General features: G+C 46.8%; 1 protein-coding gene across 1 annotated transcript in view; it reads right to left on the reverse strand.

Annotated features, from left to right (window-relative positions):
- The window catches only part of TMEM232 (transmembrane protein 232), a 762,630-nt gene that overhangs the window by 512,614 nt on the left and 231,972 nt on the right, over positions 1-18,044 (reverse strand). The window contains exons 7-9 of the mRNA XM_078677355.1: positions 14,637-14,800; positions 11,623-11,801; positions 6,663-6,786 (exon numbers count right to left, since the gene is read on the reverse strand). Coding sequence (XP_078533481.1) covers positions 6,663-6,786; positions 11,623-11,801; positions 14,637-14,800 — 467 coding nt within the window. The remainder of the gene's footprint in view (positions 1-6,662; positions 6,787-11,622; positions 11,802-14,636; positions 14,801-18,044) is intronic.

The following is an 18,044-nucleotide window of genomic DNA, read 5'->3' on the forward strand; positions in this document are numbered from 1 at the left end:
TCCCCTGTTCCAGTCGGTTTCGGAGATATTGATTTCGTGTAAGTTTCGTCCGGCTATCCAATAGGCTAGCCATTGCAGTTGGCAGGCAAAGTTGTATCCCCGAAGGTCCGGTACACCCATACCTCCTGCAGTTGTAGAGAGCTGTAGTTTGGCCAAACTAATCCGTCTCCTCCCAGCGCCCCATACTAGTTCAGTCAGTAGAGTATTTAGTGTTTTGAACATGGAGGCGGGGATTATGAAGGGCATGCTTGTGAAGTAGTAAAGGAGACGGGGTAACACCACCATCTTAGAAATTGACACTCTGCCCGACACCGAGAGTGGCAGTGCAGTCCAGAAGAGCACCTGGGATTTCAGCGCCGTGACTGCTCTCCCTAAATTTCCCTCCAGCATGTCCTTCGCGCCTCTGTAAATCTGTATCCCAAGATAGCGGAAGGTTATCTTCGCCACTTGGAAGGTGTGCGGTGCGAAGGGTAGTTGGGCCTCCGCCTCTGTTGCCAAGAAGTAAAACCCGTAGGATTTTGACTCGCTTATAGTGAGCCCTGACAATGTGCGAAAACTTTCGAATATATCAGGTACAGGGTCCAGGTTCCCTCCCAGGTCCTTGAAGTACAGAATAATGTCATCAGTGTACGCCGATACCACATGAGTCGCTCCGTCTCTAACTATGCCCCTATGTTGCGCCAGTCTCCGAAGTTTGCATAGTAAGGGCTATAACGCCAATATAAACAATAGCGGGGACAGTGGGCATCCTGTCTCGTACCCCTCTCTATTGCTAGGGGCACCGAGATGCAGCCATTCGTGCGGACCCTAGCTGTGGGGCGGTCGTATAGTAGTTGCACCCATGCAATATATTCAGGTGGGATTCCGAAACGTGCAAGTGCCGTCACCATATAGTCCCACCTGAGGGAGTCAAAGGCCTGTTTCAGGTCTAGGGAAATACAACCCTCCCTATGTAATGTCTCCGGATCGCGCAGCATAAGTTGACTGAGCCTCCGTAGGTTCATGGCAGTGCTCCTACCCGGTACAAAACCGCACTGGTCAGGATGTATTAGACTCGGTATATATTGCGCCAGCCTCATCGCCAGTACCTTACTTAGTATTTTATAATCTGTGTTTAACAGGGAGAGGGGTCTATAATTAGCTAAGTGTAGGCCATCCCTGCCCGGTTTCAGCAACAACACTATTAGGGCCTGGAGCGTTATCCGTGGGAGGCCCCGCGTCTGCAACACCTCTCGATACACCACTTGGAGGCGTGGGGCAACAAGGACAATGAAAGCACCGTAAAACTCGGCCGGCAGGCCATCTGTGCCAGGCGTTTTGCCCCGTGGTAGCGCGCGTATCGCCTGTCGTATCTCCGCAACCGTGATAGGGCCAGCCAGTTCCTTGCACTGGTGATCCACAAGGCGCGGCAAGTCTGTCCCCTCCATAAATTCCTCAAACGCTGAGTCTGGTATCGGTCGGGGCGGGCCATACAGGGTTTCATAGTAAGTCTTGAATGCTGTATTTATGCCTAGTTGTGTCGATGTTTGGGATCCCCCCCTGATCGAGTACCTCCAAAACGTACCATGCGTGCTAGCAGTGGGCCAACCCTTTCCGCCTGTGCATGTTGTCTGCAGGTGTATTCCCTAAAGTCCAGCGCTCGTAATTCCTCAAGCAGCTCTGCATGCTGTATGTGTGCCTCCTGGAGAGGCGTGAATGGTATGTTAGTGCCAGCAGCCTCACTCTCAAGCATAGCCAGGCTCCCTTCCACCTCTTGGAGCCTTTCCAGTACAATACGCCTCATACCCACCCGAGTACTCATTGCAGCGCCCCTAATGGACACTTTGAAAGCGTCCCATTCCACTTGGCGGGAACTCGCCGAGCCAGTGTTCGTGTCAAAGTATGACGTTATAGCATCTGCAAGTGTTGTGCGGAAAACCGTGTCCTCTAAGAGTTCCTGCGCTAGGCGTCATGTAGGTATCGGTGTTGGAATTCGGCCCCATCGGTATGTAACTTCCACTGGGTTGTGGTCTGACAGAGTCTTGCCCATGTGTTCCGCCAAGGCGATCGCCCCCAGTAGTGTAGTGGTGCAAAAGACGTGATCTATCCTGGTGTGCAATCTGTGGGGTGGTGAGTAAAAGGTATATTCCCTACTCAGCGTGTGTTTACTCCTCCATGCATCTGCCAGCCCCCAACCCCCGGCCCACCTCTTCAGAGCAGCTGCATGTCTCCTACTCTCAGTGGCCTGTAGTGGTGGATGTGACCTGTCCAATGAAACATCTAACACAGCATTAAAGTCTCTGCCAAGTATCCAACTATAATCTGCCCATTCCGCCATCACACTGTTAACGGCATTTAAAAAGTCTGATTGGCCGGAATTGGGAGCATAGATACAGCCTATTACTACAGGGGAGCCATCCAGTATCCCACGGACAAAGACATATCTACCTTCCGTATCTAGGCGTTGCTCCACCAGTTTAAACGGGACAGAGTTTCTCATCAACACGGTCGCCCCTCTCAAGAATACAGAATAAGAGGTAGCAAACAATTGCCCATTTTGCCCATTACATTTTTTAAGTAGCTTCCCACCCTCCACACTGTTCAAATGAGTCTCTTGGAGGCAGGCAATTCTAACGTTCCTTCTGTTGAGCTGTGCCAGCAATCTATGTCTTTTATGTACAGAGCCCATGCCTCGAACATTCCAGGTGCACACCTTGTACTCATTAACAGTCCCCATTGTGATCTTGTTCAGTCAATGCCAGTGGGCTCCGCAACACTAAGAGTGCGAGTAAGATGTGCCATAACTTCAGTGCCAAACCAATTGTGAACCCCAGAACTCTCCGGTCCCAAAGGAAAAACTCTCTGGGTCCAAACCTTATTGCCCAACGTGGACAATGGAGTGTCCAAAACATGTCTATGTGGTGGGGGGAGGGGACCACACGCACCAGTCCAGAGCTTGTGTGATCAGTTTGTGACGCCCTTAGCTGGTGTGTCCCTTACCCATAACCGCCCCCATGCGATTCATACTTTACCAATCGAAGCCTTCGTAGGTCGCAGTCAAAAGTCATTTGCCACCTGTGCCGTGATCTTGGGAAGGAACTGCAGGCTATCGGCGGACCCCGACACTTCCGTTGGCGTGTCCGAGTGGTTGGCTGTAGCTGAGCGCCCTCCTGCATCATGTGCCGCCAACGCTGCCTCCGTTAGGTGGCCAATGTTCGTGGTTCTCCCTGATCTGGCCGATGTGTTTCCACCGCTGTTCGAGGATTGTGGAGAGGTGTGGCTCACTGGTTAGAGGCGGCAGACCAGTAAGCAGAGAACGGCCTGGGACCAGGGTTCAATTCCCGACGCGGCAGGGTCTTGGACCAGGGTCAACGGACTCGATAATTCTCGCCTCAGTGCCTACTCTAACCAGGGAACACACTCGGGAACTCTGGGCATTAAGCTTGCCTCATCTCTACAACGGCCCCCCACAGATGCCGGAGATGCCTGGTTTCACCCTGGAGATACCCAGAAAGGGACCATCTCACAGGGAAAACCAGGACGGGTTCCCCAGCGGTCTACAGCGCCAGGACACTCGGGTAGAGTAACAGTGCGCTTTACAAGTATCCCACATTTACATCCTGTTGCGCATTTCTCAGTTCTGTTAGGCGTGCGTCCCTTTTCTTGTTGGGAAGGCCCACCACCCCGGTCATCGTCAAACAGGTCTTGGGTATTCGGTGGAGTGAGCGTCACCTTCATCCATTCTGCCGCTTCCTCAGGTGAGTCGAAGAAGTAGGATTTATTGCCATGCATTATCTTGAGGCGAGCAGGGAATAACAGAGCATATTTAAGGTTTCTGTCCCGTAGTTTGCGCTTCACCCTTAGGAACGTTGACCTGGCTCTCTGCACCGTCGGGGTAAAGTTCGGGTACACTGAGATGGTTTTGTCCTCGTAGCGCAGCTGTGCCTTCTCCCTTGCCACCCTCAGCACAGAGTCTCTATCCTTATAGTGCAGCAATCGCGCTATGAGTGGTCTCGGGGGAGCCCCAGGCTTGGGTGGAATCGCCGCCATTCTGTGCGCCCTCTCTACACTATACAGCGGAGTAAGATCCTGCGGGCCCACAATCTTCTTCAGCCAGTCCTCCGCAAATTGAGTGGGGTTACTCCCCTCGCTGCGCTCCGGTATCCCCAAAATTCGCAAGTTGTTGCAGCGGGAGCGCCCTTCCGCATCGTCCACCTTGTCCCACAGCAGTTTGATTTGTTTTTCCATATTTTCCATCTTCGCGGAGTGAACAGTATGTTGCGGGATCAGGTCATCCAGTGCTATCTTGTGCTCAGAAACCTTCTCCGCCAGCTTGTTATGATCTGCTCGTAGTAGCGACAGGCCGGTCTCCATGTTGTCTACGCGTAGCTCCAGTGCTTCCCTGGATGCCTTTATTTCAGCTAGGATGAGGTCCAATTTAGCGTCCTGGGTGCTCTTACCCGTCGGCGGTATGATCTCCACATTGGAAGAGGCCAGTGGATCTTCGGACCCTGTAGACTGCAGGTCAGCGTTGGCGCCCTCATCCTGCGCCTTAGCCCTGTTTCTTCCCATGTCTCTCGCGGTGTCCGGCGTCAGGAGCCACGTACCCAACGACTGCGAGTCGTGCACACAGCGCACTTCGTCACCAATACACAGCTAAAGAGGCGCAAGGGCATGCGGCTCTTACCTTCGCAGGGAAATGGTCGGCGTGAGCAGTGAAGGGATACTTGCCCCACTCGGCGGTACACTGACGTCAACAGCCAGCCCCGAGCCTCGCCCGGCGTTGCTCCAGAGCACTCTGGTATGGCTTCGCCCGCAAATATATGCCAGTTGTCCCCCTAGGTGTGCCTGGTACTTCACGTGTGCTGTCACAATGTAGTGAACATGCGTGTGTGGTATTGTGCGCCGGCTCCGGTCCTCTGGTCCTGTGTGGCGCCAAAAGTTCGCCCAGCGTCAGTCTCACTGGGGATCCTATGGCAGGCTCTGTGTTGTAGAAGACAAAATGGCGTCCGCAGCCGGCCGCGGCGGACAGCAGGCTATCACAGAAGGCCCCAGCAGGTGCCTCACAGCCAGAGTGTCGGGATCCGGGTCCCAGGTCCGCTCCCAGGATCCGCAGGTGGGGGTCGCTTCAAGCGGGACTGCAGCTCCCTCAGCGAGGGTTGAACAGGAGCGGCCCCGGTCACCACCGTCACAGCGCCGCCCCGGTCGTATAGGCGCCGATCCTGCCCGGAGACCGCTTCCCTCTGCCCGGCTTTCACCTCCTTCCCGCAGCTCCGGCAGCCTCCCGGTTCGGTCGGCGGTGTCAGCACATTGGGTCCCGGCGGCCTCTCTTCTGCCACGCAAGGCGACTCGTGTTGCTGCGCCCCGCAGGCACCCAATCAGCAGGGCTGTATGTTCACGGCGCAGTACACCCACTGTGGTCCCGGCTGTCGATCAGGCGCCAGGCCTCACTGTTAGCAGTCTACTATTGCGGCCACAGGGAGGACCCCTCAAATATCGATTGCCGTTCCCGGGACCCCTCAGGTTCTGGTTCAAGATAGGGGTGAAATGGGCGGTCAGAGGGTGTCAGAAGGCAGGATATTTTGCATGTATATCGGGCAGAGGACGGAGCTATCCTAATACATCAAGAGGTTTGAGTGTGCAAGATGAACAGATTGTCCAAATGATGACACTGGCCACAGAGGGCAGTTGATGGAGATCTGTCTTTTCAGTGTGGATTTCTATGGGTATTTATATGGATGTTAGTTGCTTTTGAATGAGGGTGGGAATATCCCTTCTCTGAACTTCAACAAGCCTCTTCAAGGTAGGGCTCGTTTTTGAATTTGGTCTCTCTCTTCTCTCTCTTTTTTCTCTTTCCTTCCGTTTTCGTAATGTCCATACCTAAACAGAAGCCAAGGTTATGCACCATAGTGACAGGTTGGGAAAGTCATAATACCCTATAAGAAATAGTCATAATTGTGCCAGAGATTATCCCTTTTGATTGAGGCACCATGTACAGTTGGTGTTTTCTGACACCAAAATGGCTTTCAGGGTGAGACTTTATGACGCGACCGTTGCGTAGGAATGGTGCAACGAGGAGAAATACTTTTATTTCCCCTCTTCTTTTCCTCTTTCTATGCATGCTGCACTCTGCAGTACGAATAGAAAGAGGAAAATGCCATTAATTATTGTTTTTGTCAGGAGGGTGTCTCTTCCTGTACAAAACAATAATCTCTGCATGGCAGCAATTGTGCGACAGCGCAGTGGAAAGCACAGGAATACGTCATATGGTTGTTAAGATGAGAGATCCCTGTACATTGAAAATGATGCAGCATGGAGCCGCTAAATGGCTTGCAGCGCCGCACTGCATCATTTTCTTGCAGGTGAGGCCCTACAGTGAAAATAAACATACATTTTACTGCTGCTATTTAATTCTCAATTCTCTACCAAACAGACATGCAGAATGTACTGCACGAGAAGATATCTTTACCTGCTAAAGTATCCTTTCTGGACTCAGGCCTGTTCTTTGGGGGTACATGGTATACATGTCTGTCTGTGCACATACTCCTGGCAAGTAAGTGTTGGTACCAGACAGTCAAGGAAATACTACAGATGGATATGCACTCTAGAGCCCACCAGAACACCACTGCATCGAGTTCTACTCAACACATATACAATACTTCCTTAAATATTAATGCTGTTACCGGCGTTTGAAGAAAGTCAGTGTTTGGAACGATAGCTCCCATTAAATCCAGTAACGCCTGCAAACAGCACGCGTTTAGTTTGGCTGCTTCTCCCAGGACAAACAAAGCTAGGACCGAATCCATCCTAAATGTTTCAAAACAGAAAATAAATTTTTTAAATCAAAACGAAAAAAACAAAATGTGACATAAGTATTTTTTCATATATTTATTGTATTCGAGATAATCGATGCAGCTCAGCTCTCGAAACAAGGAGCAGTGCAGTTCTGTAGAAACACTAATGCAGTAGGAACACTTCAAAAGGGGCAGGATTACAAAGGTGAGCACAGAGGGCCTCATTCATGCCATTTTGCCGTATGGCAGTGCAGCACGGCACCTTGCTCCGCTGCTCCACGCCAAAGTGAAAGGGCGGGAATGCACCGTATTTAAGCACTACGGTGCATTCCTGTCCTATCTGCCTGCGCTGGCGCCTAGCGCCAACATAGGCACCCTTGCACCATGGTGCAAGGGTGCCTCCGTTGCAGGCAGGATTTCTTTTGTACAGGAAGGGGCACCTTCCTGCACAAAAAAACAATCCTACGGGGCACTTTCCTCTTTCTATGTATACTGCAAAATGCAGCACACATGGAAAGAGGAAAAAACGAGGAGTAATTAACACATTTCTCCTTGTTACCCCTTACCTCAGGAGGCATAAGGATTTGATGCTTCCCTAGGTTTACATCACTTTGTAAATCTGGGGCAGCCTCAAATTTCATGGATTTTGCATGGTCAAACTACCCACAACGCCCATGGAAAGCCTCCAGGGCGCAGAGTAAGGTGACACAGCGATTTGCACTGCGTTGCCTTATTCCTGATTTATGAGGCCAGTCAAAGTTACCTGGGTGGCTTTGAGTGGCTTCATAAATTGAAATAAGAGTCCTGCGCCATGCATGTACCACTATACGTGGTGCAGAGGTGACGCAGGGCTCTCATAAATAAGCCCCAGAATGTGCTAATTTAGAACATGTCTCTGCCACAGTTGTGAGCTAACCTGGGGTATTTAATAGTTGAAGAGAGAGCTGGAGCAGCGGTATTTCACCACCTTAGACAGAGGTAAATGGTTGTTTGTCCTCAGGATTTTAAAGACAAGTTCTGCTTTTTGAAGGAACTATATTAGCATTTGTTGGCATCTCTAAAGTAATCATGCACCAAAACAGAACACCAAACAGTAACATAAAGCAAATTAATAATGCAGCAAAACAGTACCAGGCAACACATCAACCAAATTGCTCAAAAAGAGCTCAAGACAACATCCACAGCACAACACATTAATGCAGAACAAAAACACAACACACAAAATAAATAACTCAAAACATACACACCATAAAAATATGTAACACAATAAACCTGCACAAATATTCTTATCACACATTACCACCTCTACACCTCTACAAATCCGCATTCATATTACAGTGGTAGAAGGTGTTTGCACCAAATATTGCCTTATGTAACACCAAGGATGATTTAATAGCACCAGGGAGAAATGTTTGGGGATATTGCCCTGGGTGGTGTACAGATGAAGGGTCGGTGTCAGGGTACACATAGTCCTGATAGAATGAACAACATGTCACCTGGTGGGAGATGCATACAATGCTATTCCGACAATACAAGACATCACAAAGTACAGTTGGAATTTCCCATAGAAATTCCACAAAAGTTTTCTTACATTACATAATTACTCATGCAACTCATACTCACAAGAGAGGATGCCACAGTTCAAGATCATAACTCGCAGGTATTATTAATAGGGACCTGGTTTTTGTCACTAAACATTATTTATGTGTCCGCATGCTTTTCAAAAATAAACAATCTCTCCTCGGTGTTCTGCCGTGTTCTTTGCTTTTGGAACTGAACACATTGTGGTTCCTACATCAATTCACTTAGTAACCAGCAACATCTAGTGGAAAATATTTGTATGACTGAAAAGACTACTGTAAAAATACTGCAACGAAGAGTTATTTCATGCATCCGCCTTGCATTGCTAAAATCGTGCAAAATGAAATCTATCTCTCAAACCTGTCTTACTTTTAAAGTGGACTTCATGCAAGAACGGGTTGACGTGCGTGGTAATCGTATTATAAGTAATGATAACGTTTATAAATGATTCAATAGTAGAGCCCTGGACCCAAACTCAATAACTGAACAGATGCATTACACAGGCCCAAACTAAAAGAATAGGTATCAGAAGCACAGAACAAATAGCCTGAGAGACAAGGCAGAGGCGAGTGCATCTCGTCGCAGTGCAGTTATTCCATGTAACAGAAGATGAATATATATATATATATACTGTGCTGACGTAACTGCGGAACACTGGAGGGCTACTTTGACTAGTTTGCAGAAGTAAGGCCTCACTCAGCCTATTGTTGAAGCTTAAAAGGTTCCAAACAGAGCAAAGAATTACCTTTAAATATTTCTCAGACATGAAAAAATAACTAAATGCACATTTTAGTTTTCTACTTCCTCTCTTCACCTTCCTTCTCCACATATATACTATAGAAAAGATCATTTTTATATGTGACCTACAGCAGTGACTGAACCACAGCTACCAACTGGCCCCACAACACGACTTTTATTTTCAACCAACTCTGAGCACTCTGCTTTCTGGGAATTGTAGGACCTTCTAATGGGAAAATACATTTGAAGACAGAATTTATAATACCCTGGACCAGCTATTGTGAGCTGGCTGCAGGATACCCTCCTAACATAGGGCACTTGACATGACAAAATCATACAGGTGAGGTTTGCAACACAAGGGTGCCCAGTCTTTTCTCAGACTGTGGTGCTCGTCATTTATTGACTCGAGATTCTTTCAGAGGCCTTAACCAAAAATGAGAGACGTTCATTATGTGCTTGATATCTCATGAATTGTATAATATAAAGGCATCTTATTATGTGCCCATATAAATGTACGTGATACTATTGTCACATGGAGGTCTTAGGCCTTGTTAAGAAACGCCATTTTTACATGCTCTCTTTCTTAAGTTGCCTTTCTTCCCCTAAACATGGTGACATTTGACATACATTCATTTGCGTGCACGCACAGTATAACAATACTCCAACTAGTTTTGCTTACAATACCACTTCGTAGGCACTCTATCAGAACACCTTGAACATTCTGTACAAGAGCTAAGTTCAGCACACAAGATGTTGTCATTTGTTTTCAGTTACTCGGCGACAAAATTATCCTAATGGAATAAACAATAGTGGCCTGACTGGGGCTTCATCATGGTAACATGGAGGATGTTATTGTATATATAACATCAAGCCTTTGTTTATTCAGAGGAGCATTTCGCTGGCACTGAGAGGTCGGTACATGCCAGAATTCCATCTCAGCTGATTCCTGTTACCTAATGCGAGGGATGCTGTCCAAATCTACACAAAGACAGGCAGCTTGATGACACTTACCCACAGATAATGGGGAGTTGGACCACCCAACAGGGATTTGGCAGACCCACTCACCTTAGATATAATAGGGTAGAATGCACTATATAGGAGTTCACTATATTACAGTACTTGTATGCAAGAATATAGTTTTGTGTAATCAGCAAAATGGTTGAATTGTTCATCTTTTTCACCATTATCGTAATGTTAATCACATTATTCTGTTTCCTTCTATTAATCATTGCAGCGTAAGTATTTTACTCAAGAATCACAATGCTTCAATAAATATTGAAACTGCAGGTTGTGTATTTCTTGGGTATCTCTTTTGGTAGGCGTAAATGACTGAGCAAAAGAGTTCTAGGTCTGTTATCACTTTGGGGAGTCAGGGTTGTGAGGTTGCACATTCATTTGTCACTCTGTAAGGTTAGGGATACAGGTGGTGCAGAGTGACCTAGCAGGACTATAGGCCAACATATCCTATCTGTCTGCTTCATTGGGCCAAATCAGTTTGTCAAGCAACAGCAACGCAAACAGTAGAGCCTGTATGCAACCTGGGGCATGGTCAAAGATATCCTCAGAGCTCTTCCTATGAAATGAATTCAAGCCCAAAGAGCATTGAAGCTTGGGACAACATGTCACAGAAAGTGCATGATTTAAACAAATGTTTATAAAAGCGAAGTAGGCATACTCATACTTATTCCTATAAGTAGGACGGGGTGTCTAACACGTCCATGCCACAGAGAAAATAATTTCCCCATCCAGTAAACCAACCATCGGAGGTATTCTGTCTCCATTATCCCACTTTAACAAAGAGAAGGTTTTGACTGTTTCAGGCTGGGAAACTGCTTTAGAAGAGGTTTGAAAATAGTGGCAAACATGCAACTTTATGGGTCTTCAAAACAATTGAAGCCAGTCTAAAACACCAACCAACCCACCCGTGAGCTGACCGGCACACAAAGGGAAATCCAAAAGAGAAGAGGGGTTCAGTGTAGGAGAAAATGAAATTACAAGTGTAAATTCGTATTCCGTCAATTGGGATAGAGGATTTGCACTTGCAAATTAAAGTATTTGTGCACCCAAGTTACAGTGAGCTACACAAATTCTTTGAAAGCTGGAGCCTTACTGTGGATCCATCCATTGGAGGAAATTAATAACCAACCAGCAAGGAATTTTAATTAATTACAGAGATAAGCTTATTTGTGAGATCACTTTCTCCCGGATACATCTACATCTATCATTGTGGTGTCTAAGGCCGGGAAAATAAGGTTTTCCCGGCCTTAGACTCCACAATCATACATCTCACTATAAACACCAGTGAGACAAATGTAACATGGCTAGCCACCCGATCATTTGCCAGGAGTGAAAAGTCTCTGCACAAGGTTGTGGCATCAACTAACACAGGTGGGCACATGGAAGAACCATCCCTCCCTTTTCTAACACGTCTGTGCAGCTGACTACTTTCCCCATACACTGTAAATGGCATTCACATGTGAAAGTTCTTTCCACCTCATGTTTCACCTTACCACCACAGGCTGATTCTTACCAGTTTTCGTTAAAAAGCTCCTCTTGGAAGTCAGGAAGATGACTTAGAACATCGGGCAAGTGTGGATTGTTGCTGCGAACACAAAACCAAGCCAGCAGGCTGTGCCAAAGGACAGGATTCATGCCACATTCTGTGCCTTTATCTTTATAGATTGATTGACGAATGGGGGTCGGCTCAGACTAAAAGAAAAAAATAAAGAGATGCATGGATGGAAAATCCCTTTCATAGAATATACAACAAAGGACAATTGTGTTGCGATTGGAGCACATATGTGCGTGTGGACGCACGCGCACACACACACACACACAGTCTGTAATTTATCAATGAATTAATACTAATTAATTCTTCGACTGATCAAACACACTTCTCTCATTCAATTGACACAGGGTAGAATGGTATGTTTTCTTACTTTTTTTCCTGGTACAAAGGTAGGAGGTAACTCTGGTATTAATGAAATTCTTAAATTAATGACAGATCAAAAAATGCACTCCCTAAGAGCATGTGGCTCCTAAGAAAAGGGATATATGTGTTTAGCGCAGGGGTAGATGAGTCGCTCTTGCAGCAACCTACACTTGAACACACATGCACCATAGGCAAAATAGTCTATACAGATACATGCTCAAAGCAGAACACAAGCACACAAGTTAGTGTCGACTGACACTAATGCTCTAGAGTTCTTGAAACTCTTTGTTGTTCATTCCTCCCTGAGGAAGGAAACAGAAGATCCAGTTGGTAGAAATTTGTTTATGGTCTGGCTTGGTAGTACAACTGTTGCCAGACAATTATGTGAGCATCAGTAAGAGAGGGGTTTGGCTCTGCCCACATGTTGGGAGGCAGGGTCACATGTTTTGATTGGGCAGAAATTGTGTGCATCCACAAAAAAAGTGCTTGCTCTCCATGCAGCTGTGATAATATTTATCTATCCTGCTGGCTGATCTTAAATTTTCTGGGGCAAAAACATGACATTGTAATGCTGTAAAAGTGTCTTAAATAACTAGGACCATTTACTGTATTTGTCTTTTTCTGCCACCAGATTTACTACAAACGCAGTAAGCTTTGTAGTACTACTGTAGTGCTACAAAACTTACCACAAAGTGCAGTCTGTGAGTCAGGCCCTACATCTCTGAAACACATCACAATTTGTTCAGGCAGAGAATACTTATGTATTTGATATTTATGCTCTATTTCGGGAGACTTTTGGATTGAGTCTGGCGTAGAGGCAACAGCACTGTGTCTGAATGGACAAATGTACATAATTGTTAAATGTACAGCTCAATTTACGACTACGGCAATAAAAAACATTACACAAATGTACACCTTGTACCAAGTAGAGGGTTCTCTTCGAACTAACATGTTTTTGATCCTGTAAGAGTAGTCTTATTGGATACTTTGCATCTAATTTTATATTTGTTTGTATTTTTTAGGATGTGGTGAAACTCAATATAATTTCACATACAGAATCTGTTGCCAGAGTGTTCCCACAAAAGTGACTTGCAACTTTTTTAGATTTTTATAATTTGACTATTTTTTAAATGCTTGTTTGAATGTAATTTATATCTATTACTTTTACCAACATCTAAAATGTTTTTTGTGCGGAACTTTGTAAATGTGTCCTTACAATTAAGGAGCATAGTGCCAGATGTTTGACGCCTTTTGTGACCGCAAAACGTTTTTTTTATTATGGATGAAACTCGAGTTGCGAATCGGTAACACATTACCACATCACATCTTGAGTTTGCCACCAAATGCTGATTTGGTATTTGGAAAGCACATGTTTAGGGCGTTCCTTCCAAACACTGAATCAAATTGGTACTGTCTTAGTGTTTTGTGAACAAAGAAGACGGGACAACAACAAGTTGAGTGGAGCACGTTGTGGCATGTGAGGTGTGCGCTGGTAATCATAACTTCAAAACAGACACATGGTCAGGTTTAAGCCAGACCATTGCTCATTTTTAACGTTAACTGCCGACACATACACACACAACCACACACACAACACACACACAACCATCATTTCTGTTTGGGCCTTGCACGGAGATTGATACCGACTAGTATTTCACACTCTGCCAACATGAACATGGCTGGTAAATGTGACAGAAAGGGAGAAAGGGCTGCGTCCCTAACAGCATTAAAGGAAGGCGGCTCTGTCATATGGCGTATACCGGTCATCGTTCACTGTCATGACTCCACCCCTTGATGGTGAAAAGCTGAAAACACCTGGTAGCTCAGTTAAATATTTTTACCGCTGCTCACTATTTACACCCATCTGAAAAACTCAAGGCTAGAGCTAAGTAACTGTAGGCGTTCGAGAGAACGTAAACAAAATCCAAACATCCAAAGGATAAATAAATAAAAAACTCCAAGTCTCATGCGTGAGTCATTTGAATAAACTACAGCGCTTCTGCCTACGACTCCACCATCAGGACCGTGCTCACGGGGCAGATAAGCAGAGGCTCAAGGCAAGCCGGACCCTACAATGCAGGGCCCCATTCGGCCACCGTGGCTAGCAATCATGCAGCAGGTGCAGTAGCATAGTGGGCAGACCCCTGAGAGTCCCACTCAACCCCGCTGATTGGTGTGTTGTGTTTTACTACCCCAACAGAAGCCAGAGGGTCATCTCCCTTACTTGCACCGGGGCCACGGTACCCTTGCTACGCTACTGCATTCAGCCCAAAGCTGTGAAATATGGGAGTCTCAGGGCCTCAGCTGCCTCACGCCACATTATGTAGGTAGGGGGCATCCTTTGGTGCCACGCCACTTGTGCTAGGCATCCAAGTAGTGCCCAACACATTTCCAAAATCAAGATGTAACACATGTCGAGGTTTGGTTTAATATCATTTACATAATAGTTACTTGCTAATTCATTGTTAGGGAAATGAATCATGCAGTGTCTTTATCACACATTTTTGGATGAAAAGGATCATTTTAATGACATTTCCTTTATTGAATTTGGAGAAATCATTCCAGCTTCAATCCTTGCTTCAATGTTCGACATACTAAAAATCCTTACCTACCTTGCCAAGAGAGTTCCTTTCTTTTACTGTGAATTCCTTGTTTGCGCCATGTGTTTTCCTCGTCACCGAAGAACCACACATAATTTCCCCCGCCTTAAGCATCAGATGTAAAGCTGAAAGGACATTGGGGTATGGCTGATACGTTTCTTCACATGCTGGAATTGCTACAATAAAAGAGACGCATATTTTAAAACAAATATTCCTCGTTGTTTATAGATGTTCGACTTTCCATTCTGTGGATGCCTAGAGTAGAGATGCCAAGTATTTATACAAAGACGAATGCTTATACTGACCTCTAATGGTAGAATGCAGAAGAACACTAAAATATGCCTGCATAAAGTTAAGACACCTTGGACCGAATTATGCATTGTGATTGTTTGCGTCCGGAGCACCTTTTAAAAGATGCGCCAGGCGCAAACAAGCAATATGCGCCCTATTATGATATATGCGCTGCCCCCAGGGCAGCCGCGAACTCACACTGCCCCAGGGCAGTCGCAAACTCGCACTGCCCTGGGGGCAGCGCACAGGCCCGGACTGGCCGTTGTGGGCACCGGGCAATCCCCCGGTCGGCCGCAAGGGTGGGGGCCGGTTTTGGGCCCTGGGGGCCGTTTTTGTTGCAGAGCCGATTTTGCAGCATAGCTGCAAAATCGGCCCTGTAACAAAATCGGCTGAAAAGCGGCCCTGGCAAAGCGCTCGCCCCCCTCCCGCCCGGGGGGCGCAGGGGGGGGGCCGGCCAAGCACTTTGCCAGGGCCGGTTTTGGTTCCCAGTCCGGCCCTGGCAGCACGTATATGTGAAAACACGGAACAGCTGCTCTGTGTTTTGACAGTGCAAGCAGCACCTACCTGCACTTTCACAGGGAAATAGAGACCCCCTGACAGGCAGCAGGCAGGTCCAGTCAGTAACTGCACCCGCCTGCAAGGGGATGTCTGGGGGGTATATGGGACCCCCTTTAGCGCCTGCAGAGGGCTGCTCTCAGGAGGCACACTGACAGTGCACCACCTTTTAAATGGCAGTGTCAGTGCGCCTCCTGAGGGCTGCTTTGACTCGGCGCCCGTGCCTGTAATATGGTGTGGGTGCAAAGTCAAAGGAATTCCCTCATTTGCATAGGGCACGCCCCTATGCAAATGAGGGAACACCCTCTGAAGGTGTCGCTGGCGCATTAAGTGCACCAGCGCTATTGGTATTATATAAGGGAACACACAAGCGTCCGCGCCCCTTCTATAATACCAAAGTGCCCCAGGGGCACGCAAACGCCCATTGCGTCCCCAGGGCACTTATGGTAATACGGCCCCTTGACTTCAAATAAGGAAACATTATAGGGACAGTTATAAAGCGACCTGCTGGAGAGATTGTATTTTTTGCTGTTTATTTGCCCACAGGATAATGAGAGAGGTTATTTACTGTTTTGCTGGTAGCTGTGTAAATAGCAAATAAACGTTGGTGTTTACACAGCTGCTGGCTAAATAGCAGAGATTATGCATTGTTTGGCTGACAGGCCTGCAAACAGCAAAGATACTTCCCTATTTCACCAGCCTCTGGCTACAAAGTAGAGATTATGCACTGTTTGGCCGGTGATTGTGAAGATTTCAAAGCACATTTCTTATTTCCATGCTGCTGGCTAGGTAGCAGACATTAGGTACTGTTTGAACGGTGGCCATGCACATATCAAAGGCATTTTTCAGTTTACCTGGCCATTGTCTAAAAAGCAGACGGATGCACTTTTTGACCTGTGGCCTTGCAAATAGTAAGGAAACTTCATTATTTACCCAACTGGTGGTTAAACAGCCGAAAATATGTAAGATTTGGCGTGTGACTGTGCAAATAGCAATACAAGTTCACTCTTTAGTGAGCTACTGGCTAAATAGGAGAGATTAGGCACTGCTTGGCTGGAGGCTGTGCAAACAGCACAAAAACGTCACTATTTAACCAGCCACTGGCTAAGAGTAGACATCTGTTCGGCCGGACGCCATGCAAGCAGAAAAGGAACTTCACTATTTATTGAGCCACTGGGTAAATAGTAGAGATTAACCACTGTTAAGAGTGATGTACATAGCAAAGAAGCTTCCTTATTTATCAAGCTGCTGGCTAAATAGCTGCAATTATGGACAATGTACCTAACGGCCTGGCAAATAGCAAAGAAACATAATTATTTACTGGTCACCGGTTAAAAAGCAGAGCTTTTGCACTATGTGGCTGGTGGCTATGCAAATAGCAAAGAAACATTACTACTTCCCCAACCGTTGGAAAAATAGCAGAGATGCGGCCGGATTTGGCCATTGTTAATGCAGTTAGCAAAGACACTTCACTACTTACCCTTGCGTTTGATTGCTTTCCACGCAACCTACCTACTTTCCTTCAAGTCTATCAATAATCCACCAAGTGTGCTTTCCCTTCAGCCTTCCCACAGTCTGGCCAGTTTCCTTCCCAATTCTGTTCACTTTCACTTCCTCTGAGCCTGTTCACTTCTCCCCTGCCTGCACGCTTTCATTTCCTCCTGCCTATTTTCCCCCAGTCAGTCTGCTTTTTCTCTAGTTTGCTTGTTCTCCCCGGTTTGTCTACTTTCCCTCAAACTGCTTGCTTACCCTGCCCCCCCCCACATTGTTCATTTTCCTCCCATGCTGCCAATCCTCCTGGGTCTACCACTTTGTCGTGAGCCTACTTGCTTTCCCTTAGTCTTCCCAGTCACCACAAGTCTGCTTGATTTCCCTTCTGCCTGCCTGCCTGATTTTTCTTCTCTGCACCCACGTCCCCTCATTTTGCTTCCCTGTTTTTATCTGGTCCTCTGTAGTCTACCTGTCTACAGACAGTTTGCCCATGTGCCCCTCAAACCTCTTGATTTCCCATATGTCTTCAAGCTTTCATCTGGGCTTTTTGATTCTTCCTCAAGTTGACCGACTTTACCCTCAGCCTGAGTGCTTCCCAGAGAAAAAGAGCATTACATTCAAGACACTGCGTTTACTACAGAAAGCCCTACATGGTAATAGCGACAGCTACATTAGGAGGAGGATGTCTCTCTACACCCCTTCCAGGACTCTGCGGTCTTCCTCCAGCCATCTGGCTATCATTCCCAAGCGGTACAAAAGGGGGTGGTGATGGACGGAGCATCTGAACCAATCAAACACTCACACCCAGTCAAAAGATCTGAGTTTGATCGATCACCGTTATTTAGCCCACTCTGTCACCCCAGTTCAGACATGGCTATATGCAAATCAGTCTGACCCTGTGCCTCATGGGAACAGTCCAGCCCGAAGTGCCAAGCCATACCTTCCCTGGACCGGAAACAAGCTTCCGAGGACCGGTTCTTGGCATTACAGCCGTCTTCAGCCCGGCTTGCTTGAATGCAGTGGCAAAGTGAGCAAGGGACTCACGTCTCAGCATACCCTGCCACACTTATGGCGGCCAAAGCG

The sequence above is a fragment of the Lissotriton helveticus genome, chromosome 2_1 (assembly GCF_964261635.1).
Source record: "Lissotriton helveticus chromosome 2_1, aLisHel1.1, whole genome shotgun sequence".
NCBI classification, from domain to species: domain Eukaryota; kingdom Metazoa; phylum Chordata; class Amphibia; order Caudata; family Salamandridae; genus Lissotriton; species Lissotriton helveticus.